The sequence below is a fragment of the Talaromyces rugulosus genome, chromosome VI (genome assembly GCF_013368755.1).
Source record: "Talaromyces rugulosus chromosome VI, complete sequence".
NCBI lineage: Eukaryota > Fungi > Ascomycota > Eurotiomycetes > Eurotiales > Trichocomaceae > Talaromyces > Talaromyces rugulosus.
This window is the reverse complement of record NC_049566.1, coordinates 1,960,135-1,986,609: the sequence shown is the minus strand read 5'-3', so window position 1 is coordinate 1,986,609 and position 26,475 is coordinate 1,960,135. Positions and strand designations below refer to the sequence as shown.

Genomic DNA, 26,475 nt, shown 5'->3' with positions numbered 1-26,475 from the left:
CCTAGTATCATCAATGCATAAGCAAAACTCCCGAAATGTAATCTTAATTCTCCACATCAACCAACTTCTTCAAAGTGGCTTCAGCGCCGCGATACCATCTACCCATCTCTTCCAGACCATCGCTCTCGCCCTCAAGCTTTTTCCTCTGTGCCTCGCGCGCTTGGCCGAGAGTCTCCGTCTTTCTCCGCTCCAAAACTCCCAGCTCCCTTTGCATTGCTTCCGCTTCTCGCGTTTTACGAGGAAGGGTTGTATGCATTGAAGTCAATTGTCGATCAATTCCGGCCAGTTCTGCTTCCCGTTCTGCAAGCAGCGACAAGGTTGCTGGTAACGACAAGTTTTGGGAGGATGCTGGATTGCTAGGATCTGCTGCAAGTGCGTGCTGGGCCTGTGATGCCCGTAGCGTGGCAATTGTGTTTTCTAAATTGGCTATTTCCTTAGGAAGTGTCGACAGTTGTGTCGTCTGAAGCTGCACGTTTTTATACCCTGTTTTAAAATAACAATAAGTGGCTCGTCTTAACAGCCGAATGATGTGCAAAAAAAAGAACTCACGTGTAGCCAATTCTCTAACAACCTTCTCCATATCTTCTACCATAAGTCGTACTTCCTCTTTCCGGTTTTTGAGTTCCTGTTTGACTTCGGCCAAATTTGTCTCCAACTCCACATTTTCATTATGGCCCACGACGAGTGGCGGATCTCCAACAATGGCTCGTAAAAACTTCTCTTTTGTGACCTGTTCTAAATATGAAAAGCGCAGTTTCGAGAATAATTCCTAATAACACGATAAGAAATCAATCAGTCCAAGAAAACAGATGTATAACGAATGGATCTAGTTGTAGCCCACCTTGTAATGCGTCAAATCCGCCTCCAACGACGCGGGGGTAGGGTTCTCTGATGGGTTTATCGACGCATCTGAAGCGCGTTTGGATAGTGATCGCGAAAAGTCTGCGGCATCTAAAGACGAGGTAATTGGTTCGCTAATCCGTAAAATCGCAAGTTCGGTATTGGGGTCATTGTTTTGACCTTGTTGGATTTGTTGGATTTTGGCGTAGGCCTTTGCGGGGGATAATGGTGCTGCCATTATGGCGGGGCAAAACAACAGTTGGGACGACACGTTCAATATGCTAGATCACAGCGAGATTTCCGTTCATACTCTGAATCCTGTTGCGAAATCACGAGGTTCAATGAAGGGTCGGTCGGACACAAGTAGTGGGTATAAACTGTGCTCGACTGGTCACTCCATCGCGACGCGACGTAAGTCACATGATGGATCATCTATAGATTTTCTAGCTTGTCCAAATGTAGTTAGTAAGAACCAAATCTTATATAAGATCTACTATAGCTTTCTATTATAAAAATCAATCTCTCTTTTTTTTTTTTTTAATCTTATTATTATAATACTTTACTTTTAACTTATCTATTGTCACACAAATATGACACTATGTGATATTAGGTCATGTGACATCATGTCATATAACTTGAAGTTATAACATTCTACAACACTCTATTTATATACATAACAAGATAATCACTTCATAAATCATATTTCCATCTCTTCTCATTAATATACTAAGATTATCTCTTTTTAAATTATAAATTATAAATATAGATCCGCTCGTGTAGTATTCGGCTACTGCGCTGGAAAGTTATCGGTAATCCATGTATTGATATCCAGCTGCTGATTCATAGATAGCCACAGCTGTGCGAATTCATTCGCATCGACCGTCGAGGGGGGTACATTCAAGCCAGCGAATGGCAGAGAAGTAGGAGCCTGATAAGGGTTATTCGTCACTCCAGCTGCAGCGGCCGTCTCGCCCATTCTCGCATTGCCAAGTCCTGTAGTACCTATAATCTCTTTGCCAATAGCCTGAAGCTCCTGCACACGATTCCGTCCCTTCTTCCACACGTCGCCCAGCGCCCTCAGGCATCCTATAATTACACGAATTTGTTCTCGTGCGACTGTGAGTTTGCCGCCTCGCAGAAGGCAGGTGCAAGCTGAGAAGTAGGGTAGCGTGCCGACTACAACCATGCAGATAATAAAGGGGCTGTGGCAGAATGGCCGTTTAGGAAGAGTAAGTAGGCTGACCTGCTGCTGAATAGATGAGAGACACCTCATGGTGTGTACTTGTTTTATCTCGCTTGGCAATGCATTAGTCTGAGGCGACCCGGCGCAGCTAGAGAGATTTTCCAGAGGGTTAAAAATAATGTCAGATAATGCTCTATGACAACAAATTAAGCTCCTGGGGAGGAAGTTAGCGGTGCTAACAAGTTATATGCTTCGAAGGATGCGTGCTTACGCATGGATCCACATCTTGGCGAAATATAACAGCTCGTCAATTTCACCACTGCTGTTCATAACCTGTTGCTTTGATTCTGGTAGGAGTAGGAGCCATCCGTCAACTACCGAGTCGATTGCGGCAACGGCATCTGAAGTTGGGCTCCCATCGCTCTGCCAAGATACCAAAACTGATGTCTGTGATAGACCCCGAACAACTCCAATGAGGTAAGCGAAGGAGGAATAGACTTTTCCTTCGCACTCAAATTCACGTAAGTCAAACTCAGATAGAGTCGAGGGCTCTGGTATCGTCTATATCATATACGCTGTCAGCTGTGGTCGTGGTATGTCTTGCGGCTGGGCTTGGAAAGGTAGATGTCTTACGCTGCTCTCATATTCGTCCTCTTCGCAGGGCAAATCTACATCGCTAATCACACTATTGGCCCTAAAAGTTGACAAGTGCTCAATTGCAGCATATGCGGCGTCGATGATGTAAATCTGCCACCAGGTTCTCCGAAAACATTCCTGTAGGATGGGAACGTATGGGGCATTGTTGGCAGCAAAATCGCGATGATGCATGCCGAGGTCCAATGCTGTCTGCAGAGCCAAGTCCATTTGTTTCCGGGAAGTGTTATCCTCTTGAGACCAGAACAACGATATGGAATATAGAAGCAAAGCTTGCGCAAGAAACGGACAGTGCGGTGTGTTTTGGCGCGCCATGGCTATGGCGCTGTCTGTTTGCGCCCTAAGTTGGTCCACAAGGCTGGATCGTGCGTATATCGAGCCGATAAACCGGACGGCCATTACGACGGGGATGAGCTGGTCGTGGAAGGACGGATCACAGAAATACTCTTGGAGTTGTTTTAGAGGCAGGACGCAGGGGTGGTAGCGATGAAAACACTTGAAATACACCGCGATGAACATGTCATTGTGGAGATCTGTCGACGCTATATCCAATTCTATGGGTGGGGAAGGTAGCACTGGAGCTTGAGGAGCAGCATCTCTGCTCGATGGCGAAGACGAACCAGTGGAATATACCGCGCTGCCTGGTACGCTGCTAGGATTGCTCTCAATTTCGCTTCTCCGCGCCTTATGAGCAGCCAGTGCAGCTCTGGTAAGACCACCGCGCCTGGAACTAGGATAGTTACAATCCTGTCGCTCCTGCAGGCATCGGGAACAGGCGGGTTTTGTCGCATCACAGCGAACGTGTCTTGCCCTGCATTGCACACACGCTAGCGACACACGTGTACCCTGCGCTCGTTGTTCGACCATTTGCTGGGCAGATACCGGAGTGAATGCTGGGGTTGGAGCCGGACATCTGATGAGCAAGCATCCGGGAGCCTAATCGAAGTGACAAGTCACGTGGACAGAAGCAAAATATAGTTATACTCTTCAAATGTTGTCTTGGATAAGATCACAGCATACAAAGGCTATTGTTATTTGTTATGAATCTACCTCATGCACGCTTTAACGGCGTCAGAATAAGCGTTGCTAAGGTGGTGGAAATGGTTGGCTACGAACACACATGCTCCTTTTATACATACATAGGGCATTTATTGGACACGGGACAAGAGACCACGATGAACTAAATAAGTAGTATGTCTAAAGCTGAATATCTCTGTACTCCTCATCAAAGACTGTCAGAGCTGCCAGCCCTCCCTTTTGTACAACCTCCGTATCAACAACCAAGGTTGCAAGAATCACAGCTGATTCCGTGGTGCTGTAATTATCGCTGACCCTATGGTGACATCCTGGAGCCTCAAAGAAGCTTCCTCCCTTTGTAAATACCCGGGTTGGCTCGTTGTTCATTTTGTTCAGCACAGCGCCTTCCAGTACTAGCACTGAGACCGACGCCCCCGCGTGGCGATGTGGAGGAGTCGAAGCATTCGGAGGAAAGGTGACCTTCAAACCGATGCTAGACTTTCCGGGGCAATTTGGTAGTTTATATTGATAGGCAAGCTCGATAGATGCAAGCGGACGGCTATATATCTCGTGTCAGCAGGCAAAGTGCTAACATTGAAGAATATGAGAGAATACCTTCGGTCGTACTTAGGAGGGTCTTCTACAATTCTGCCTTGCTCCATGCTGAAAATAAAGTGGGCAAGTAGAAAATCAGCTTATGCGTTGATAATAATTAGGCAAGAGTGAAGAGTAGTTGGAGTTCTACAGTAAACGTACTACGTATATATATAACCCTTCTTGGGGAACCGTATAGATGTGAAAGACAACAGCTTCTTCGGGTAACTGGTGACTAATTACCTAATAACTAGCTAGTTACGGATAAGCTTCCTGCATGGAGATCCGCACACATCCCTACAGGCCAATCATGCTACAAAACCGATAGGCTATGCGGTTCGGGCTGGGATCTTGCCAGGACACGGATAGGCTAATGGTGGGTCTGGCCTCCACCTCACCGAGATATTCTGGCTTTGCCAAATCTCAACACAACCCCGGAAGCAGTTATCTCACCAATATGGATGACGAAACATCATGCGTCATAGCTTTAACAAGTCACTGGAACTCGTTACGGATACTCTTATGGCTGATATGTGTCACCTGTTAGGCCCTGCGTTGTGGAGTTCATTCTGATAGACAACATTGAATATGTCGACAACTGTATGTTGAATAGACTCCTACAATGTATGTATGTTAAATGAAAGTACTTGCATTTGAATGTCTGATTACGTGACTAGCTTAAAAATCCGCGACCTTGATTACAACTTTTCCATTTGCCTTTCTCGCCTCAACCTTGTCAAACGCCTGCTGAAAATCTGCAAAGTCAAGGACACTGTCCACCTTGGTCACACACTTTCCTCCTTTGGATATCAGGTCAGAAATAGACTGAAGCTGCTGACCATTAGCCTCAACAAGAAACCATTTTGCAGTTGCCAGACTACGAGTAAACGAGCTGGGCTTCTCCTGTTCGGGGTCGCCAGTGATGCTGAGAAGGACTCCTCCCTCTCTGACAGCCGACCAACATGTTCCGAGCGTCTTCCCTCCGACGCAGTCAAATACAGCATCCACCTCTCGCGTGGTCCGGTCCTTCGCGACCCATTCCGCAACGCTTTCTTTCTTATAGTCGACAGCCTCTGTAGCACCAAGCCCCTCGACATATGCTATGTTAGAGCTATCGCACAGGGCAACAATTCGCCCAGCACCTGCCAGAGCAGCCAAGTGTACCGCCCAACCTCCGACTACCCCTGACGCGCCAGTAATGAGAACGCTAAGTCTCCCGTTGTTCTTACGGGCTGCAGCGTCACCGAATATCGCGCGAGAATCCAAAATTCCGTGCTGGAAGACACCTTGCCATGCGGTTAAGGAGCTGAGTGCAGTTGACCCGGCCTCGATCCATCCCATAGTCGAGGGTACATGTGCCATCTGTGATAGTCTAGCTAGGGAATACTGGCGTAAATGTCCAGTTTGCTCCGGCTCGACCCTGAAGAAGACCCTGTCGCCGACCTTGAAATTGGAGGTTTGAGCGGCATCTCCGTCCGGAATTTGCACTACAACCCCAGCGGCTTCGGTACCGGGAACTCTTGGGCTGTCTGCCGGAACAATACTGGGAAACCAAACCTGCCAATGTAGCTCGCCAACACAGGGTGAGGTTGTATGAACCTGGACCAGGCAGTCTTCTGGATGCAGTGGCTTAGGTAGTGGCGCTTCTTCCATAGTCAGGGTGGTGGAGTGAGGGTCAAGCTGACGAACAACCTTCATAGTCGCAGGCAAAGTAAATGATGACATTCTGGCCGGTGTCTGGAAGTCGTGCGTGACCAGTGCGAATCTCTTGAGGGTGTTTAAGATGTTTCGGCCAAGTATTCCAAACATGGAATTCGCCTGTTGAATGAATCGAGCTCAAAGTTTTTTGAAATGAATACGATGACCCACCTAGACCCTTTTTATATCGCGTGGTAATTCCAGCAATGTGAATTTATATCAAGTACTGTCAGGAGATCTGACATCATACCTATCTACGTACGTAGTTGCGGATAGCCTATTGTGGAGACAGATGACCTTTCGGAAACCCACGGCTTCAAACATGTCCAATGTAAGCTTTATCATGCCAAGCTATTCGTACTAGTTGTGTCGGAAATGGATAGGCTAATTAATATAAGATTTAGATTTTTTATTCCGCAACTAGTAAAGAATATGATGCGCCGGATCAAGCGTGTATGGTTATTAAGCCTCTTTGGGTAAGTAAACTATATGGGTATTAAAAAGTTTTGATTGTACTAATTACATGATTTTTTTCTTTTTTATATGGTGAGGTCAAAGTGAGTAAGAAGGGATATTGATTCTCATGGTAGATCCTATCGCGGCATGTTTGTTCTGTTTGTTTGTGACGGCCGACCTTTGGATCCAAGACAAAGAAGTCCTGACGAAGACTACGACACATAGGATTGAAATGCATTGGTTATTCTCACAGGAATTTGGTATATTCGCAAATATTGGATTCCTCCAGTATAGTCTCCAAGCTCTCTTGCGATGCCGCTCGGAGAGGCGATCGACGACCCCACTGCAAATGACGATTATGTCGCACAGCTGCTTGCCTCTGAAGCAAAAGACAAATCCTTGAAGTACTCTACTATTGGCCTTCAGGCTTATCTACCTCGACGGTAAGATTCTCCCCTATGCGATCGTCCGCACTCCCCGTTTCCCTTGACCATCTTCAAGCTAAAGCTTTTCTTTCCTCAGACCAACAGATCGCGCACCCAAACCCAACACACGCTTTCTCAAAAATATCCTTCGAGATACGGATAGCCACAATGCTGCGCTCAAACGAAAGGAAGAACAGGAGTCAAGAGAGCGCATGCGCCAGCTTCGTGGCGATAAATCATCGTCTTCCCGGCAACCGCATCATACCGAGCGTTACAGGGCCAAAGATAGAGACAACCGAGACAGATCGCCCCGACACCTAAGAGAAGAGCGTACATCATCTAGGCGATCGAAATCTGATTCGTATCGTGATAGAGATGACGAACGGCGTAGAAGACACCGTCATCGGGATGAAAGTGGCAGCGATTCGGATCGTGAAAAGCCTACGAGATCTCACCGACGACATCGTGATGACGATAACAGGCCCAGAAGAACACGAGATTACTCTAATTCTCCGCATAGGTCCTCACGACACAGAAAAGACGAACAAAATGACCGGCATGGCCGGCACAGGCGCTCTGACCGATCACGTTCGAGATCGCCCAGGCCCTCAAGGCACTTGAAAGAAGATCAGCGCAAAGCTGAGAAGTCAACTTCCGGAAACTCCCACCGACACGGTTCCGAACCAAAAAGGACACCCAAGGAACATGACTTGGATGACGATTCGGATCCTCTAGAAGATCTCGTGGGTCCTTTACCGGCGTCTTCACGCAGGAAGGGCATTGTTGCATCGCGCGGTAGAGGCTCCTACCGCGAGAATACAAGCACGATTGACTCTCATTTTGCACGTGACTACGACCCCAAACTTGACGTACATCTCTCCGATGATGAAAATTCTACGAAACAACCTACGCGCAGATCCGTGGCTGGCCTGATGACGGAAGGAGACGACTGGGATATGGCCCTCGAAGCCCTCCGTGACCGAGCCGAATGGAAAAAGAAAGGCGAAGAACGTCTGCGCGTTGCAGGCTTTGATGGTGATGTTGTCGACAAATGGAAATCCCATCCGTCTTTTTCGTTGGGGGCCACCACCAGCAGTCACGATACCGAAGGAAATGTTGAGGACGTTCGGTGGGCAAAGAAAGGTGAAGGGCGAGAGTGGGATCGAGGCAAGGTGATGAACGAAGATGGCGTTTACGATATAAAAGCGCAGTGGTCGTAGTCTATAACGCAGATTCGTAATAGACGAGAAAGCGAGACTAGTCTGCACGTGGAACATTTGGAACTTGGAAACAATCAGAAGTCATGATTTTGGTTAGCAACATATGTACATTATTTTCTTATTGTGACTTTCTTCACGTCTATAAATGCGCATGTAAATATCAATGATGAACAGAAGCCCCCTAGCTATTAAGAGGGGCCGATACATCATGCTCTACAAAGCCTTCCATTCTCCAACTCCGTCCAATCTTCTGACCCAACTGCAGTCACAGCATAAAACAAAGAATCAGGGTCATATTTAGCCTTGATCGACTTTAATTTATCGTAGTTCTCGCCAAAGAAGGCCTGCTGAAAGTCAGGTTGGCGAAAATCGGCCTATCAACACATGCGTCAGTAATGCTCATCTATACACATAGCTCCTTTTGGAGTTCCGGCTCACCTCATTCATATAAGCACCAGAGTCAGGGGCCAAAGCCTTCAATCGGGGAATATAGTCATTGGTCATTTTAACCTGCTCTGCAACCATAGCAGGCTTTGGGGCTGTAAAGTTCCACGGCGTGGTAATCACACTATCAATCAGGGTATCTCTCCAAGCCGGCAGAACTGAATTGTAAATGTCTGTGCCAACGAGAGCTTTGGATACGTTCACGGCGATGCCGATAAATTGGGCACCATCTTCGGTCATATAACGGTATGCAGAAGTTAAATTATCATTATTCTGTTCAACGACCGATCTTGGGATGAGCCATCCACCATACTGAGCAATGCCAACTTCGATTGCACTCTGCATGCCATTGAACTCGTCCAAGTAAGTGTCAAATTGCTGAGAGTATGTAGTGTATTTGACGCCAAGCTCGGTGAGAGAGTCGGTAAATGGCTTAACGAGACTTTTTAGGTCGTCGATGGGGATATTTGGTCCGGTGAGTGGCGAGATTGAAAAGCTCGTATTTGTAAAATACCAGACGCTCATCGCGCCAGCATCAACAACCGGTGCAAGTTTAGCATGATATGAACCAACGGCTTTGTAGAAAGTATCTTGCGAGATCCCCTCATTGGTGAAAGTCAAATTTAGGCCAGATACCGGCGTTCCTGTGTGGGCTTTGGATGTCATGGACCAAACAACACCGAATGTACCACCTCCACCGCCAGAGAGCGCCCAATACAAGTCCGAGTTCTGGTCTCGATTGGCAACTCTGTACTGTCCCGTACCGTCGATGACCTCCCATTCAAGTACCTGATCAGCACCCAATCCGTATCGCGAAGCAAGAGCAGAGTGTCCACCGCCTTGAGAGTAACCGCCAGCGATACCGACAGTTGGGCATTCTCCACCGACAACCTGGAGATTGTTCACGTCGGCTAGCTCGTATGCTTCGATTCCTTGAACGCCAGCACCAAGTTTGATTGCTTTGCCTTGGTAATAAGAACTATTGTAGTTGATGATATGCCTGTCTTTCAGGTTATGCGTCCAGATGGCGATGGCGCCGGCACCGGTGGATTTCCCATTATAGCTATTTCGACATGATCAGTCATTGAAAGGAGGGAGCTTCGAGGAGGAAAACCATACTCGTGGCCGGTGTTACGAATAACGACGCGGATATTGTTCTCTTTTGCAAAGGCAAGCGTTTTGGAAACATGTTCTGGCTTTGAGACATTGACCGAATAGGTTACGTAATTACCTAGAGTGCAAGGCTGCGAGACTGGATGGAAAGGATCGCAGGTCTCATTGGCAAACCATGGAGCCATAATAGACGAAGAAGAGTCATAACTGCGGTAATTGTTTAGCCGAAACACAAAAAAATATGTATATTTGGATAACTCAAAACTTACTGTTCTTCTGGTAAAAGCCATCCGTCGCGAAGAACATCGCACACCGCGGCGTCATACTCAGGTGCATGGCAAGGTGCTCCCAAAGGAACGGTCGCGATCAGCGTTCCATCGACAGAATTGTTAAAGTCCGACCACGCAGCGCTCGACGGCCAGCATGCATCACCAGGAAAGCAGCGGCATTGAAAAGATGACGCCGAGGACTTGGCAGGGAAAACACCCAGCAAAAGGGAGCAAACAATCGCCCCCAAAAAAAGCATATCGATAACTTAAAAAGCTAAAAGAAGGTACAGTCGCAAGCACAGGATTCAGAGATCATTTCCATTCCCAGTACTGGCTGGTGTAGGATGCAGGCGCAGGATGAAAACGGGTATCTTTCTTGTTTTAGAGTTTTAACCCTTTTAGGCCCACTTGATGAATGATTTCCTGTGCTACCCCGTCTGTGCTACCCCGTACAGGGGCACGCCCCAATAATCCAACCACCCTGCTGAAGGGAGTTTTACTCAGGATCTGCGCCGATGCGCCGTTCGCAAGTTAAGATACTAACAAACAAAGGCACGAGTGTGAAAGTCTCTATTTCCTGCGTTCATGTTATTATTCGATCCACTTCTTTTTTGTTTTCTTTAAATGTAAAATTTGCCGAGTCAAAGCGTTTGTTGACACTTTTGACGTAATGACATTCTTTCCCCGTAGTCTTCCGAGCAGTATGAGCGCCACAAATTTCAGCTCAAGTCGCCAAAGGATTTTTCAGATGGAAACTAATCTCATAGCTAAATATCAAACTCTTTTTTTTTTATTCAAAATAATACACAACTGTCAACGAGCATCTCGCCGTTTACTTCGTATAATTTCTATACTCGTTAATTAATTGTGGGGCTAAGATAGGCTAGGCTTTAGTGGGTGTAGTTACCACGGTTTCAGTGCCGTAAATGTGGGTATTTTGGTTGTAGCAGCCAATTATAATGCTCATTACAACTAAACCCAGAATAAACTTTCCGTTAGTACTACTTCCTAATTTAGATCTAGTCCTAAACACTAAAAATTATTTGTGTCCGAAAAAAGAGCAGCGCGACTAAACGTGCTGCAGGCAAGATGCTGCATCGTGATCTACCCTTCTCTCGTACAAACCACATGCACAAGCGATCAAGTCTTGACTTATGGAGTCATGAACACCCGGTTTAAGTTCTTTGCCGACTTGAAGATGACATGAAAAGGCTCGTCAATGAGCCAGTGAATGATTCAAGATGAGCCAAGTCAATTCTCGCCAAACTAGCCTTATATTTTGCCAATTACAGACCCACCGAGTAGTACTTCGTACGGATAGAGTGGTTTCATAATGCATAACATAAAGTAATAGTAATACGAGTGATTTTCAGTGCATTCATAGCCCTGCCCAGCACGGAGCCCAGCGTGGTCCAGTAGCCTGATAGGAAGGAGGTCTTGTGCTGTCGATTCTCGAATCTTGATCTTCGATCTTTATTATATTATTACCCCGTACTATAGCCCACCTCAATGCGCCCGTCTTTGCGGCTCATTACACCACCATGGGCTGGGTATACAACCTCCATAACCCAAACGTGCCCACTCAAGCGCCGCGACTAATTGCATTGCCGCCGTCTTCTCGCTAACGGCTTTGCTGGCTGTGGCTGTTAGATTCTATGCACGGATTACCTTCCGAAAGACATGGATTGATGATTATACCTCACTGGTCAGCGTGGTACGTTGCATTTTCTCTCAAAACTGTAGAACAAAATTTTTTTTTCGAATATTAGCGACTGACATAACGATAAGATATTACTGATCGCGTATTCCAGTACAGCAATTGCACGTAAGACACCCAATTTCGAATTTTTGCAACCTCAGTGCTGACCATGATACATCGAACAGAAACAAGATGGGGGCAAGGTCTAGGTTCAGCTGACTTCCCACCTGAATATTTGATAAATTTCGGCAAAGTATTACTTCTTATGCATTGTCTGCTGGTGCTGTTGCTAATTATGAACAGATCCAATACTCCGGGGGTCCATTTTATACACTCTCTCTTCTGGGTTTCAAATTGGCGTTGTTATTCTCCTATCTTCGGATCGCAGGCTTTGTTCAGTTTTACAGAAATACACTATTTGGGCTTGTCACTCTGTGCATTTGTAACCAGATTGCATTTACTATTTTAATTTGCCTGACATGCATTCCAGTACGTTTGTATCCTGATTTCGCATTCGCTCTAGTTGAAGTGAAACTGACTGACACTGTACAGGTAGCGAAAATATGGGATTCCTCAGTAGATGGGTATTGTACCAATGCCGTGGCAGTTTATTATGGTAAAACTTCTAAGCTTTTTGTTTACTTGCTTAGGTGCGCTAACATATAGTTTTAGCAATTGCCGGTATGCCGTACTCGTTGGTTTTGATGAGGCTTTTCTTGAACTTCGCTTCCGCGGTACAAAAGGCTAACAGTCTTTTATAGGATCCAGTCTTGCATTGGACGTACTTATAATTATCCTCCCTATTCCGGTCCTGATTAAGTTGAGACTGAATACCAAACAAAAGGTACTCCTGTTTTCTCTGGTAGTATTTCTTATTTTCTTATAGTTAATTTTATTTTAATCTAGTTCGTGATTGTTGGAATGTTCGCTACTGGTTTCTTCGTCACCGTCATTCAAATCATCAGGATATTCACCATCAAAAACCTCAAATCATATACCAACAGTGGGTCTATCATTACTTGGTCAAAAATCGAAATAAGCTTGGGAGTAAGTACTCAGTGACAATCTGAAAGAACCGACTTGTCCCAAAACTAACTTGCAGAATCATTAGATCATCGTTCCTTGCGTTCCGACGTTTTCCCCTCTTATACGCTCGTTTTCCAACAGTTCCGGATCCGGATCCCTCAGTAATCCACGTAAATAATTTGAAAATTCAAATTATAATAACAAATTAATAAAGCAACAACACTAGAGCAGTCTTCTCGGGATACGGCCGTACGCAATACAAGAGGGACCAATAAGTCGTATACCACTCGTGGCGCCGACATAACATACGGTATGGGTCGTATGAAGTCATCGAACGCATTCACAACAATCGGTCATCATGACCGCGACGATGCATCATCCAAAGAAGCGATTATTCTACAAGGCGCAGCCCTGCGGCAATATGACGAGGAGAGTTTGGAAGATAACTTGCAAATCCGGACAACGACGACAGTGAAAATTTAAAGTCATAGTTTGAATGATGGGAAGTTTAATGGAACGAGCAGCCATTAGTAATGTTTATACTCAAGGTATATTTGCATGTGTTAGCGGTTGTTATGAAGATATGCATGTATTCTAGTCAAAATTTATTCAAGGCGTCACATAAATGGATGGGGATGCATTTTGGGGTTTGTTTAACATTTTAATAATTGATCATCAAATAAAGTATTGAAAATAGTGTATTCTATAAGAGGCGACGATGGAGTTGACGGTTACCTGAATTTGTTGATGAGATTGATTTAATATGGCGGTAATTCACCTATAGCCACCACGCAGTGAGCTAGTACATGCACATAGTTTAAGATTCAAAAGAGGAAATACGTATATTTTCCTCCAAGAAGCAGCTTTATTTCTTGTTGCTGCTGACAAGAGATGATAACAACCACAGTATCAATGGTGTAAGGAAAAGGGGAGAAAAAGGAAAGGAGGCGATGCTGAACTTCAACTCATCCCCCGGCATTCATGATTGTTATATGTAGCAGAGAAGCAACACTCTGATCAAAGAGACTATCAAACGCAAGACTACGAACATCGGGCCAATCCCATCTTTAGCGCTGACAACCTCTATGCTGCACTCTGCATCTCGATACTACTATAAGTGGTGATCAGAAGAAAACTCGAAAAACTCAAAAAATGCTTGTCTACCAGGATTAGGTATCTATCCCCGAGAGAAACTCTTGTAAGAGTTGCCCATAGAAGGCTCATTCTATTTATATACACAATATTCTTTTCAATGCCGGGGACATGGTAGATTAAATTATGTATCTTGGAAGTCATTTTCCGTATTATTTCTTGTAGTCACTCAATTTCATCCAATGTGGTTGTCTAGACACTAGTTGAAACAACCAATTGCTAATCACCAAGCGTGTTAACCTATTCGCCATTCATACCTCTATGGCATTTCTCTTATATCCTTAAGAGCTCTGGGGGTAAAACTAACCAGAACAGTATTTGGATAGAGTTCGTTATCGGAAACGTCAGAGAAGTCGTCGCGAAAGATGGCCGACCCTCTTGGCCAAGTGGAGCAAAATGCTAAGAAACCAGAAGTCCGATCTAACAGCTCTGGCTGTCTTCTAGCTATCTTAAGCTAGTTGCCAAGAATCCAAAGATCAACAAGCTCCTTGAGGCTTGAGATGTCGTGCCTTCTCACAACCATGATCTCACCATGCTCGAGATGCCCACAAATTCTAAACCACGCCATCCTATGCACCAACATAAAGCGTTTCTTCGAGTCGAGGTAAAACAGAACAGAATACTTAGTATCAAGCAAATGAATGCATAACAACATGTATAAACGAAAAGTAATCCGGATTTTCATGTATATGTAGTAGTAACTTAAATTTTATAAGATAGCACGTCGAAAAATCGAATCGGATCCTTGACAATCAAAAAATCACAAGGAAGCGATCGCTATTGACATGTGATCATCGACATCCTCGATTGCATCATCCAAATGGTACACCTGACTGCATGGTACTATGACAAAGGCCCCTGATGGCATCGCATTATCAAGTAGCGATCCACGCGCAGGGATTCATCAAGATAATGAAATAGTGGGAAATACTTACGACGACGCACATGATTTTCTACATTCTGTTAGTGACTTTTAAAACTGTATGTAACATTTCGGCCTTGCCGGGTGATCCGTCCCTTTTTATTTGCAAGGATCGGTTAGTGTTATCGATTGATTGTCCGATATGGAATAGACGACAGGAAAAATATTGCCCTAAAAAAAAAAGAGTCTCGATTGGAGGGCTTCTGACCACGGTCCGTTGGGCGATTCCTTGATTGGAATTTGACGTTGGTGATCGACAGGGCCAAACCCCACTGCGAGGCCTTTTAGCCATAATAACATGGGGCTGGATTCTCTTGACGATGTGACTGCAACCTGGTGCCCAGAGTCAGGTTAGTAGCAATCGTGCCATGGGACAATAATGAGAAAATCATAGATGAACGGTATTTAAATTAGAAGGGAACGTAGCTTCGGCTTAACTTGTGTTCCCCTCCCCTCCGCCATCCCTTGCAAGAGAAGAAAGCAGCCACCTTGGGAGAATCAGAAAAATCAAGGACAAGATGAAGTCGTTTATGCCTCTTGTCTTCGCTGCAGGCTGCAGCGCTGCCTCGTCCTTGCCCGACTATGTGCTTACCTACGGTATGGACCATGATCACCGCTTCCGTCACCATGAGCAACTGCATCCTAACCAAGAATCTCTCTTGTAGCACCGGTGGTCTGGCTCGATGTCAACGAGACCTATTTCCCTAGCGACATCGGCGCTCAGTTGGACAGCTCCAACTCGTACCCGGCAGTGAACTACACTCGCATCTCCGACTATCCGACTCCGCTCACGCTTGACAACTTGGACCAGCTCAACGACTTGGGCAACACCAGCGTGTACATAACCTCCAACCAGGGTATCGCGGCCAACCCATCCTGGTTCGCAGGTGTCCAGCCTGATTCCGATGGAAAATCGGGCGATGCGACCAGCTGCGCCATCGTCACCTTTGACCACGGAAATGGAATCGTCGACGCTTTCTACTTCTACTTCTATGCGTGAGTGTCCAGTCATTGAGGCAACATGAAAAGAGGGCGTATACTGACTGTCTGGCAGTTACAACAAGGGCGACAAGGTCGTGGGCATATGGTTCGGTGACCACGTTGGCGACTGGTAATAACCACACAGCCCGTAACATCTGAAAGCCCAAGGACTAATTCGTTGGTATAGGGAGCACAACATGATCCGATTCGACAACGGTGAACCACAGGCTTTGTGGTACAGCCAGCACGCCGGTGGCGAGGCCTTCACCTACAACGCGACTCTCAAGATCAATGAACGTCCAGTTGCATACTCGGGCCGAGGAACCCACGCCAACTATGCCATCGAAGGGTCCGTTTTCACTCCCAATTCAGGATATCTTTTGTTTCGGTAGTATTGACTAGGCGTTTAGTAAGCACGACCACGCCATCCCCGGGCACAATCTGCCAGATGGCTTTGTTGTCGACTACACCAGCAACGGCACGCTGTGGGATCCGACTGGAAACTACTATGCGTACAGCTATGACAACTCGACAACCAAGTTCACCGCATACGACTCGAGCTATCCCGTCAACTGGCTGTACTTTAACGGACAATGGGGCGATATCCAGGTTGCCAACCAGACTGGAATTTTCGGCGAGTACACGTACACCAGCGGTCCCAACGGTCCAAAATTCAAGGGCCTCGTCCGCGACAACGTGTGCCCCAACGGTAATGACTGCGATGTGAAGGACTATCTCACCTGGTAAACGGTTTCTGCGATATGCAATGCTTTTTGTTTCGGCCCAGTTTTGATGCACGTATCTGCATATGTATATATGGTGAGCCGAGTTGTCAATATTGCGCATTTAATGGTTGAGAAGCGAAAGGATAATTTGTTATTGTTATATAGATTGGTAGACATTATTGATGAATAGATGCACGAATGTCCCTCTGGTTCCTGTTCCGACCGTTGTAAGACGAGCACGAGGACCGTGCATTGTTATTCTGTGTTCTAGGCTCTGTGACTGATAAATTAGCAGGCAAAGACCCCTAAGCGACTCAGAGCGAGGCTGTTGCCGGACTCGGTAGTACTCTCAGGTACCCGAGCTTGCCAACCCCAGCGGAAATATAAAGTTGCAGGTACCTAGGTTGCTGCCATTGGCTCACCACGGGCTTGGTCCCACCCGCCTGCAATTAAATTTTGAGAACGTGCGATCAGCAGAGAAGCTTGGGGCTTTGCGACTCGAAATTGGCACCCCACCAAAGCTCCTCACCAGTACGGACGGAGTAGGAAGCTGCCCTCGGAGTTGAGAGGAAATGCTCGACCGAACAGGTTATAGGCTGCGCAGGGCAAGAGCGACAAAATGCATCTGCACATTATGGCGCATGCACACGCGCTCCCCTGACTTCACTCGGTACTGTTCACAAGTCCGTGTAATTCGTCGGAGTCGGAGCACGGCAAAGCTTGAGCTTTTCCACATCAGGAGGATGACGAGTGCCATCAGAGAGCCGGACAGACCTTAGTGGCCAACCGGCGCCGTCTATCAGCCAACGGGTTGCTTCGAATCGCGCAAGTGGGGGAGGCGAAGCAGCCCCTGAATGATGGAAGATGGCCTGGGCATCTGCCATCTGTTGGGCGTCGAGACTGCTCTTCCAGTTGGAAGGATTGCGCAGACACGTCTAGTCCAGAAGCATTGTTAGTAGGTGGAGGGGAACCTTGATGCGGAATAGACTCAGGCTAGGAAAAAGTCGCCAACAGCACGCCGGTAGCTAGCTACACGGGCAAACGTTTGGGAAGAAAAAAAGTATACTCATTCTTGTGCACTTGTTCTCCATCCCGCTGTCGTTCGTTTCTTCTATTCGTGGTGTCGCTATCGTCGTCTTGTCAAGGAGCAGTGACCGGATTGCTTGCTTTTCACCTTTTACGAGAGCCGGACCATTCTCTCTCCCCTTCTTTTTTCGCCTCGTCTCGCCAGCCCCTGGCCAGAGTCGCAGAACAGCTGATCTTGAGTCGTCGCTCGGCCGATTGGGCAATCGCTCGCTGGACTTGTGAATGCCACCACATTGACTGACTGACTGACTGATTGATTGAAGACTGTTGCACTCGTTTGTTATCACGAATCCACAGCGTTGTTTCGAGTTGGAATCGCCCCTTGCGCTCGATATTTGGGCTTGTCCGACCGCGACGACGAGCCAGTGGTAGCATCATCATTCATTCGTTGCGATTGCCGTTGCGATTGCCATTGTCATAACTGCAGCTTCAGCTCCAGCTATATAGCATTAGCCACGTGCAAACCCACGTGTGAGTCTATTCCCCGCGCAGCAATCGAGGCAAACAAGACGTTTCGTGTTTGGTATTATTATTGTGGAGATAGCAAGAGCTGACAGCAGAAGAAGAAGAAGAAAAACCCTCTGTTTCAGACTGCCCCTCCGCCCGCTGCCCGATTAGGAAGCCGCCGCCATGGCCACCACCTCGTCTGGCAACAGCCAGCCACCTCCGCCGCCGCCCACCGACGCTCTTCCTGCAGTCACCGAAAACGGCAACCGGGCCAGCATCATCAACAACATCAACACCAACACTACCACCTTGGAAGCGACCTCGCGCCGCTCGTCCCTAGGCTTCTTGCGCCGTTCCAAGTCCACTGAACCGCTCTCCGAGCGCAAGGGCAGTGGCAGCAACAAAATCTCCAGGAAAATGAAGGAGCAGATAAAGGAGGAGGAGCTGCGGCGCCAGCGCGAGTCCATTCCCCAGCAGGCCCCTCGTCTCCCCGACCTCGCGCCCGCCCCAAGAATGCAGACATTCGGAGGCGAAGAGCGTCCTATCAGTCTCGCGGTGCCCAGCAGTGCCACTGAAAGCCGTGCCAGCTCGTCGCACCACAGCATGCCCCCCTCTGGATTCGCGCAGGCAGTCGTTGATCCCTACGCCAGGACTGAGAGCATGACCCATCGTGGCCGCTATAGCTATGCCAGCAGTGCAGTCAGCACCATCAACAGCCCTCGCAGATTGCGCCGGCGCAAAGACCCCACCCCCTACAAGTGAGTCAACCTTCTACTGTACTCCCAAACTTGGCATTGGCTAATCCCGCTCTCAACAGTCTCCTCGTTGTTGGCGCCAAAAACAGCGGAAAGACGTCTTTCCTCAATTTCTTGCGCAAGTCTCTCGCCCTTCCTCCTAACAAGCACCCAATCCGCTCGCAAGAAGAAATCTTGGAAGAAATTAATTCCACGTCCAACTCCAACTTCAGGTCTCACTATCTCGAGACGGAGATCGAAGGCGAGCGACTCGGCCTTACTCTCTGGGACTCGGAAGGATTGGAAAAGAATGTAGCTGATCTACAATTGAGAGAAATCACTGCATTCTTGGAAAGCAAATTTGAAGACACCCTTGCCGAGGAAATGAAGGTGATTCGCTCTCCTGGCGCTCGCGACACCCATATTCACTGCGTCTTTTTGATTCTCGACCCGGTCCGTCTGGATGCGAATCTGGCTGCTGCCCAAAAGGCCGCTGAGAAGGCCAATGGCAATTTCTCTGCCTCTCGCGTGACTGGTATTCTGGATGAAGACCTGGATCTGCAGGTCCTTCGCGTAATGCAGGGCAAGACTGCTGTAGTGCCCGTTATCAGCAAAGCCGACACCATTACCACCGGTCACATGGCCTACTTGAAGAAAGCGGTATGGGACAGCTTGAAACAGGCCAGGATTGATCCATTGGAGGTGCTTATTCTCGAAGAAACGGAGGATGAGGAATCAGAGCCCTCTTTGGCCGAAAAGGACGAGGATGATGCCGCAGACGAGGCTGCTGAGGAATCAGAGGACGGTGAAGCCGAGGAAGATGCTGAGCCGGCCGACGGGCCAGCTCCCACCTCTCCTCGAGCCTCTCCTCCTCGGCCCCAACACCGAGCAAACAACTCAATTTCGATTACCTCAACCGCTGAAGTGCCTTTTATTCCTCTTTCCATCCTATCACCCGATCCTCACTCCCTCGATTCGCCAGACTTGCCTGTTGGCCGTCATTTCCCATGGGGATTTGCGGATCCGTATAATCCCGAGCATTGCGACTTTGTGAAGTTGAAAGAGTCGGTCTTCAAGGAATGGCGCGCCGAACTTCGGGAGACCAGTCGTGAGCTGTGCTACGAGCGTTGGCGAACTAGCCGTCTGAACATCAACAGCGCCACGCCTAAGAGACCATTCAACAACACTGGACGCTTTGCACCGCCGAGCGGCCGCATAACACGATGAATGGTGAGCGCGACTCAGCTGCTTTGATGGATGTGATGATTCCTCTCAGCCTCTGGAGGACTGTTTTAAGACAAACTATCTAAGTCTTGTCAACTTTTTTACTGTGGAGCCAGCACCATGCTTCGTTTCATTCCTTCAAATATTTCCTTGTCCTTGTTTATTTCTTATTTCCTTTCTCCCTGGAGTTAAATGGTCGCTTAATCGTCCTTTTATTGCCATGTATCCGTCCTTTGACCCTTTTCTGGATTCAACAAAGGGGCCTGCTTTCTATCTTCGTATATCCGTGATACTCTATGACACCGGTTACGTCTTGCAGGGAAAGCATACATCTCTGGTTCTTGACTACGCGTCGGCATGGATTCCGGCCGCGCAGATTGGCATTTAAAAACCAAAGAACACAGCGTTTGTATTATTAGCATTACTCCCCGATTTTTCTTCCATGCCCAGCCTGATTCCCAATACGTTCTGCTTGTTTTTGTATGTTACTTCGCAGCTAGTCTGCATATTTCATTGTATCAAAAAGCATCTGACCTGTCAAATGTGTCGATTGCCAGCGCCCAGACGGGCTTCGTCTTTAGTGATTTCAATTTGTCGTTTATTTCCTGATTGCAGAGTATAAGCCAGAACTTGGCGATTTAAGATTATCATTAGAAATATTAAGCCACTCGAGAGAAAAAACCGTTATACTATGCCCTACGGAACCACCACTCTGTCGATCCTGAGCGTTGACGTGATGTTTTGCATGAAACTATGTATTGATAAAGGTGATCTCTATTTTATACATTAGTTGAGTTTTAAAATTGGTTTATAGTAATTGCGATATGAGTTTCTGGTTCGCTGGGCACCTTAATTGGACTCACTAGTTACCATGTGAGTTTTGGGAGCATAAAAACACATTCCAAATCCGTGTATACTGTATGGCATAGCTCCGTCAACTTAATTCCGTACTATGTTGGTGGCGAAAAAGAAGTCGAGAAGGCCACAGAACCTATCTAATAGTATAACTGGATGAGTAAAATACAATTGCGCCCCTCACCACACCAAATCATCAGCATACGTGTATTCGTGTAGCCGGGTTGCAACTATAGCTTGGGTTTTGAAATGTTGAGGTGGACAGACGAGGTTATATGAGATTGCATTAAAGAGACCTAGTATGTAAATAATGACTTAAAGGTCATAGTCAAATTCATCCGTTTCTTCTCCTATTATTATTATTATTAAAAAGAGAGTGAACAATGTTTTCGAAATACTATCATGGACTCGGATCCGGCCCCATGTGCCACTTGTGATTGGCTTGAAGACATTGATCGGGGTAATGATAACCTTGGAGGCTCACAACATTAATATTTGAAAAGCCGAAGGATATCCTCGCAAAAACAATAAATGTAAGTATGTTTTGTGGGTGGCCTTGCTGGCCTCAATAGACGGAGCCTTGCCGGACCTTTCCTCATACCGTTAAAACGTGCATATTGTTAGCTTCGTACACCGCATATTATTGTAAGATCTAGTGAGTAGTGTTATAGACAAACTCTTGTCGCCTGGCTGTCGACTCCTATTTCAGCCTAGTAACCACATTTTCCCAAAATGGAATATGCTAGTACCATAATTTTGAGTGGTGTTTCTTTCTAGTTCTACATGTAGTCATCAATTGGTATGGCACTATATAAACCCACCATAGTCGCACCTGCGCTGTTTATATGTAGTTCGTGGTATCCCCATATTACAAGTTGTCACAAAACACATCAATCCTGGTGTCTATCACAATGTGGTCTGATTCTGGCCTCCTGGCAATCTCCTTGCTGGCCCTTCCATACCTCGCAAAGGGTTATTCCCTGGCAAATGATTACACAGGGAATAACTATGCCGACTTTTTCGGCAAGTTTACTTTTTGGACGGACACGGATCCGACCAATGGATATGTGGACTACGTTAGCCAGGACGATGCCTGGACCGACGGCTTGATAGGAAACGGTGGCAACATATACCTCGGCGTCGACACGAGCTAGCGGCCGCAAGAGTGTTCGTTTGACCTCAACCGATACTTACAACCCCGGCACGCTTTTCGTGGCTGATATTGCCCATATGGTATGAGACCCTTCCTAACAGAACCTCCACATGATTAGCCCGCCATGTTTTTAAGTCTGTGTATCAGAACACTAACTTGAGGATTAGCCTGAAACGTGTGGTACATGGCCAGCTTGGTGGATGACATCTTCGACCTCCAACTGGCCGCAAGAGGGCGAAATCGACGTTGTCGAAAACGCCAACAATGCACAGAATAATCAAATGTCTCTTCATGTGAGCAGCGCTCAGGGCCAATGCCAGATCGATCAGAATGCGGATATGACCGCCAGCAAGGTCCGGTGGGGAGACTGCAACGAGGAAGACACGGAAGGGTGTGATGCGAACGACCCTCGCACCAATTCCTTTGGAAGTGGCTTCAATGACAACAGCGGTGGTGTATATGCCATGGAATGGGCTGCAGACCATGTCAAAATCTGGTTTTTCCCGCGGGATTCCATCCCCGATGGCAGTGGTGGTCCGTTGGGAGACTCTCCTGATCCAACAACATGGGGCAGCGCAACGACGGCATTCGACAGCCAGGATGGTACAGGATGTGATATGGGTGCGCATATCAAGAATCAGCGGATTGTTATTGATACAACATTTTGCGGGGCCTGGGCTTCGGGAACTTGGGATAGTTCTGGGTGTGCATCCTCAACTGGTTACGGCTCCTGCGAGGACTATGTCCAAAACATGCCAGGCGATTTCGTGTCTGCCTTTTGGACGTTTAATTCAATGAGGGTTTTTACTTGATTCAAGAGCCGCCAACCAAGTTCTTCCACACGGTCCGGCTTGTTCGTCATGCCAATGACCATTCTGACAGTAGCTTGTGGGTTACGTAGTTTCCTAGTACCTTCTATTGTTATTGATTTATGAGAAATTCGTCGATCAATAACTTTTAGAACGAAGGTTCCACGAGTATCATACGTGGAATCAATTCAATCTTGATGTCATCATTAATGTCTGGTGGTGTACGGGGCTGACATATTCCCTTCGATACTCTGTTTAGATGTGACATATCTCATACACTTCTATATAATTATATATATATGTAATTTTATAAATGAATTCAACGTGGGTATTGGCTTATTCGTAAAGCCTAATGTTCAACATTTAAAATACTGCATGTGGTGCCCCTGGCACTGTGTTTTTCTATATATATATTAAAGTTATGTATAATGGAAGCTGGTTCTGCGAAGGTGCGAAATCTGTAGAGAAAACCTTTCAAATGTTATCTGAAGCCATACGAAATGCATTAACGAGTGAAACTCTACCGACCAAGTCTAATTTACAAGTTTTTCTAGTGCTTTTCAAAGGCGATTTATTATAGCCGTTGACATCCATTGGATGCTCATCATTTTGATAAACCAAAGTGAGCCGAAGTATCCTATGTTTCTGGCCGATTGGAGTAGTTGGTTATCTCGTATCGTTTACAGAGCTGTAAAAAGCTTGAACCCGATAAGGTCGTCGGATCGAGCCCGGCATCGGTCAATCAGTTTTTGTTGATGAGTCGTATGAAATAAAGATTGATTGTTTTGTTTTTGCCTCAAAGTTTTGTTATGAACGTTGTTGAACAAAAAGGGTCGTTGAGGTCAAGCAGTAACCGAGGCTCTTGAGCAAATAATAGGGGCTGTGATGATAAAAATAGAAACACGAGGAAAGCACGTGACCGGAGGCGGGTATAAAGTTTTCGGAAAAGGCAGGTGCCACCGTGCCACTGCAGTGGCGAGTTTCTATTGGCCGCAGCCCGGTGGTACCTGACTTGTCATTTAGGCGGGCCACCTTCCTTATGGGGAAGGTGGGACTGTTCCTTCTTTTTTGTTCTGGAAGACTTCTTGTTCTTTCTTTCTTTCAGCAATCCGATAACGAAAGTCATGGATACCGCTTCAGCCCAGCTTTTTACCTTGACGCTTTCGATCACACGAGTCTCCAGTCCGCAGTTAGGCAGTTAGGGACATTTTCACAGAAGAGCCCCAGCGGCTAGTACTGCTTATCAGGGGGGGCACCTGAATCCGCTACAACCCCGCGATGTTACGCCAAGCTAGAGCAATCCCTGGCTCATTGGTGCACAGCCTGGGGGCTTGCGATCCCAGCTACTTAGCTGGGGAGGCTTGTGTTTGTGAGTTTGTGAGCCTGAGGATCACGCGATTCTAGCGTGTTCTTATCTTGCGCCTGCCGTTGAGTTTGCTGGGATTTTGTGGAGCGGTGGAACGCTGGCAAACATAATCCTATGGGGCGTTATGTGTTATATAGGGAGCTCGTCGCCGTCTGGTTCTTTTCCCCCCGCCAGTACGTGTGACGTGTGTGTGTAACAAGGTCGACCCTTCAACAACATGCGCTCTGTTCTGTCGCTCGCAGCCGTCTGCGCCTCATGGGCCTCGGTTGCTGCTGCTCTGCACCAGATTCCCCTCGCCCCAGCTGCTGCGATCGCCGACGGTGCTTCTTCAGGCGCTGGCACTTTCGAGCAGTTTATCGACCATGATAACCCCGAACTAGGAACGTTTTCTCAGCGATACTGGTGGAGTGATGAGTACTGGAACGGACCTGGGTCTCCCGTGAGTTTTTTCTTCTTCTCTCCCTGCTGTCAAGAACAACGGCTAATCTAGTTGTATTGTAGATCATCCTCTTCCAGCCTGGCGAGAGTGATGCAGATGGGTTCCAGGGATACCTCAGCAACAGAACCCTCACAGGTCTCTATGCGCAGGAGATGGGCGGCGCTGGCTTGATTCTCGAGCGTGAGGATCTCTTTGTCTTTTGGCGAGCTTAGGTTAACTAAAATTCTAGACCGTTACTACGGCAAATCTTCTCCCGTTGACACGTTGACCCCAAAGACGATGCAGCATCTCACCTTCAAGAACGCGCTGGCCGACACCGTCAACTTTGCAAAGAACGTTAAGCTGCCTTTTGACAACTCGACCAAGAGCTCTCCGGACAACGCTGTACATACCTCCTTGTCATTACTAAAGCAAGTGTGCATAGCTAACGAGGATAGGCTTGGATTCTGGTTGGTGGTTCGTACAGCGGTGCACAGGCTGGCTGGACTGCAGCAATCCTGCCCGGGACCTTCTGGGCTTACCACGCCTCGAGCGCGCCCGTCGAAGCAATCTGGAACTACGTATGTGAAATTTGGAGATGTTCGAAATGGAGATGCTGACTCTGGCAGTGGCAATATTTTGTTCCTATTCAGAATCGTCTGCCCAAGAACTGCACCACTGACCTGACCAACGTGATCAGCCACATCGACAGCATCCTGTCGGGATCTGACGAGAACGCCAAGCAGACTCTGAAGGAAAAGTTCCAGCTTGGAGATCTGCGTGACGACGATTTTGCCGCGTATGTTAAGTCACAAAAATGTGTTTATAAACTGTCTAATATCTTTTAGGGCTCTTGCCAATGGGCCTTATCTTGGTCAGACCACCTCAGCGTCAAACTCGTACGGCCTGTACGATTTCTGCAACTACATCGAGGTGAGAATGAAAAAATATTCCGGCTACTTGATCTAGCTGACCATTAAGAACGTGTATGCGCAACCCCCCGCCAACCCTGGTACCCGCGGCGTTGGTGTAGCAAAGGCTCTTGAGGGATACGCCCAGTGGTGGGCCACCATTTTCCCTGGATGTGAGTTTTTTCTCCTCGCTTTGGTGTCGTTAGTCATTAACCAACATGGAAACAGACTGCGCATCCACCGGATACTTCACTTCAAACACCTCGACTGGCTGCTTCGACACATACAACGCGACCAGCCCAATGTACGCCGACACCAGTATCGGCAACTATGCCAATAAGCAGTGGGAATGGTTGTGCTGCAACGAGCCGTTTGGGGCTTGGCAGGAGTAAGTTCTCTCTCTCTTTCTAATCTCAGAGTGAAAATTTAACTAACTGAACAGTGGTGCTCCTAACGGAACCAAATCGATCGTCTCTCGCCTGATCACTGACGACTACTACCTGCGCTCTTGCGGCACGTACTTCCAGCCAGACGATGGATATACCTATGCCGGTGCCAACGGCAAGCGCTCGAGCGCCGTGAACGCCTGGACTCAGGGCTGGAAGGGTACTACTGAGCGAGTGATCTGGGCTCAGGGGTGAGTTTTATTTCTCTTAACATATACGAAAGTAATACTAACATGGCTAGACAATACGACCCATGGCGCGAGGAGACTGTGTCCTCTGACTTCCGCCCCGGCGGCCCGCTGTCATCGTCCGAGTCGAACCCGATCTTCGTCATGAAGGACGCCAGTCACTGCTACGACTTGATCCTGGCCAACGCCGAGGAGAACGCGAGCGTGAAGGAGGTGGTCGACGCCGAGGTCAAGCAGATGAAGGCCTGGGTCGCCGAGTTCAAGCCCAAGAACAACGGAACCCAGACCCTGCGCCGGAAACTGCGTCACTACTAGACTGGGTCGGGTTTAAAATTGTAGATATTTCGAAATAGTTAGACTAGTATCTAATTCATACTTCATTTACATATATACTTATACCTATGTATAAAGTTTAACAAA

The 26,475-nt window shown here is 47.3% G+C and overlaps 11 protein-coding genes and 1 non-coding gene across 12 annotated transcripts; 7 read left to right on the top strand and 5 right to left on the bottom strand.

Moving 5' to 3' along the window:
* Positions 1-43: 43 nt before the first annotated feature.
* On the bottom strand, positions 44-1,078 carry TRUGW13939_11052 (uncharacterized protein; the record flags this gene model as incomplete). Its single annotated transcript, XM_035494161.1, has 3 exons — positions 44-483; positions 550-769; positions 842-1,078. The coding sequence occupies 3 exons, from the start codon at positions 1,076-1,078 to the stop codon at positions 44-46; spliced, it is 897 nt and encodes a 298-aa protein (XP_035350054.1).
* Positions 1,079-1,627: 549 nt separating this feature from the next.
* Positions 1,628-3,544, bottom strand: TRUGW13939_11051 (uncharacterized protein; the record flags this gene model as incomplete). The annotated part of the gene is made up of 3 exons (XM_035494160.1): positions 1,628-2,171; positions 2,295-2,584; positions 2,657-3,544. 3 exons carry the CDS (start codon positions 3,542-3,544, stop codon positions 1,628-1,630), a joined length of 1,722 nt encoding a protein of 573 aa, XP_035350053.1.
* Positions 3,545-3,874: 330 nt separating this feature from the next.
* TRUGW13939_11050 (uncharacterized protein) lies at positions 3,875-4,356 on the bottom strand (the record flags this gene model as incomplete). Its single annotated transcript, XM_035494159.1, has 2 exons — positions 3,875-4,253; positions 4,310-4,356. 2 exons carry the CDS (start codon positions 4,354-4,356, stop codon positions 3,875-3,877), a joined length of 426 nt encoding a protein of 141 aa, XP_035350052.1.
* A 610-nt stretch (positions 4,357-4,966) lies between these two features.
* Positions 4,967-6,013, bottom strand: TRUGW13939_11049 (uncharacterized protein; the record flags this gene model as incomplete). The annotated part of the gene is made up of 1 exon (XM_035494158.1): positions 4,967-6,013. The coding sequence occupies one exon, from the start codon at positions 6,011-6,013 to the stop codon at positions 4,967-4,969; it is 1,047 nt and encodes a 348-aa protein (XP_035350051.1).
* A 741-nt stretch (positions 6,014-6,754) lies between these two features.
* TRUGW13939_11048 (uncharacterized protein) lies at positions 6,755-8,087 on the top strand (the record flags this gene model as incomplete). Its single annotated transcript, XM_035494157.1, has 2 exons — positions 6,755-6,885; positions 6,965-8,087. The coding sequence occupies 2 exons, from the start codon at positions 6,755-6,757 to the stop codon at positions 8,085-8,087; spliced, it is 1,254 nt and encodes a 417-aa protein (XP_035350050.1).
* A 206-nt stretch (positions 8,088-8,293) lies between these two features.
* Positions 8,294-10,170, bottom strand: TRUGW13939_11047 (uncharacterized protein; the record flags this gene model as incomplete). Its single annotated transcript, XM_035494156.1, has 4 exons — positions 8,294-8,461; positions 8,526-9,594; positions 9,651-9,851; positions 9,914-10,170. 4 exons carry the CDS (start codon positions 10,168-10,170, stop codon positions 8,294-8,296), a joined length of 1,695 nt encoding a protein of 564 aa, XP_035350049.1.
* A 1,634-nt stretch (positions 10,171-11,804) lies between these two features.
* Positions 11,805-13,121, top strand: TRUGW13939_11046 (uncharacterized protein; the record flags this gene model as incomplete). The annotated part of the gene is made up of 8 exons (XM_035494155.1): positions 11,805-11,815; positions 11,916-11,931; positions 12,165-12,228; positions 12,285-12,293; positions 12,374-12,456; positions 12,519-12,659; positions 12,724-12,808; positions 12,853-13,121. 8 exons carry the CDS (start codon positions 11,805-11,807, stop codon positions 13,119-13,121), a joined length of 678 nt encoding a protein of 225 aa, XP_035350048.1.
* Positions 13,122-15,230: 2,109 nt separating this feature from the next.
* On the top strand, positions 15,231-16,440 carry TRUGW13939_11045 (uncharacterized protein; the record flags this gene model as incomplete). Its single annotated transcript, XM_035494154.1, has 5 exons — positions 15,231-15,309; positions 15,378-15,708; positions 15,767-15,823; positions 15,881-16,042; positions 16,104-16,440. The coding sequence occupies 5 exons, from the start codon at positions 15,231-15,233 to the stop codon at positions 16,438-16,440; spliced, it is 966 nt and encodes a 321-aa protein (XP_035350047.1).
* Positions 16,441-18,134: 1,694 nt separating this feature from the next.
* On the top strand, positions 18,135-19,912 carry TRUGW13939_11044 (uncharacterized protein; the record flags this gene model as incomplete). Its single annotated transcript, XM_035494153.1, has 2 exons — positions 18,135-18,709; positions 18,769-19,912. 2 exons carry the CDS (start codon positions 18,135-18,137, stop codon positions 19,910-19,912), a joined length of 1,719 nt encoding a protein of 572 aa, XP_035350046.1.
* Positions 19,913-21,675: 1,763 nt separating this feature from the next.
* Positions 21,676-22,729, top strand: TRUGW13939_11043 (uncharacterized protein; the record flags this gene model as incomplete). The annotated part of the gene is made up of 3 exons (XM_035494152.1): positions 21,676-21,840; positions 21,878-21,997; positions 22,085-22,729. 3 exons carry the CDS (start codon positions 21,676-21,678, stop codon positions 22,727-22,729), a joined length of 930 nt encoding a protein of 309 aa, XP_035350045.1.
* Positions 22,730-23,373: 644 nt separating this feature from the next.
* TRUGW13939_11042 lies at positions 23,374-23,467 on the top strand. Its single transcript has one exon. It is a non-coding gene; the product is annotated as a tRNA-Val (tRNA).
* Positions 23,468-24,309: 842 nt separating this feature from the next.
* On the top strand, positions 24,310-26,370 carry TRUGW13939_11041 (uncharacterized protein; the record flags this gene model as incomplete). The annotated part of the gene is made up of 10 exons (XM_035494151.1): positions 24,310-24,531; positions 24,594-24,711; positions 24,761-24,915; positions 24,969-25,091; positions 25,140-25,309; positions 25,359-25,443; positions 25,492-25,594; positions 25,650-25,809; positions 25,864-26,058; positions 26,109-26,370. The coding sequence occupies 10 exons, from the start codon at positions 24,310-24,312 to the stop codon at positions 26,368-26,370; spliced, it is 1,593 nt and encodes a 530-aa protein (XP_035350044.1).
* Between the last annotated feature and the right edge of the window lie 105 nt (positions 26,371-26,475).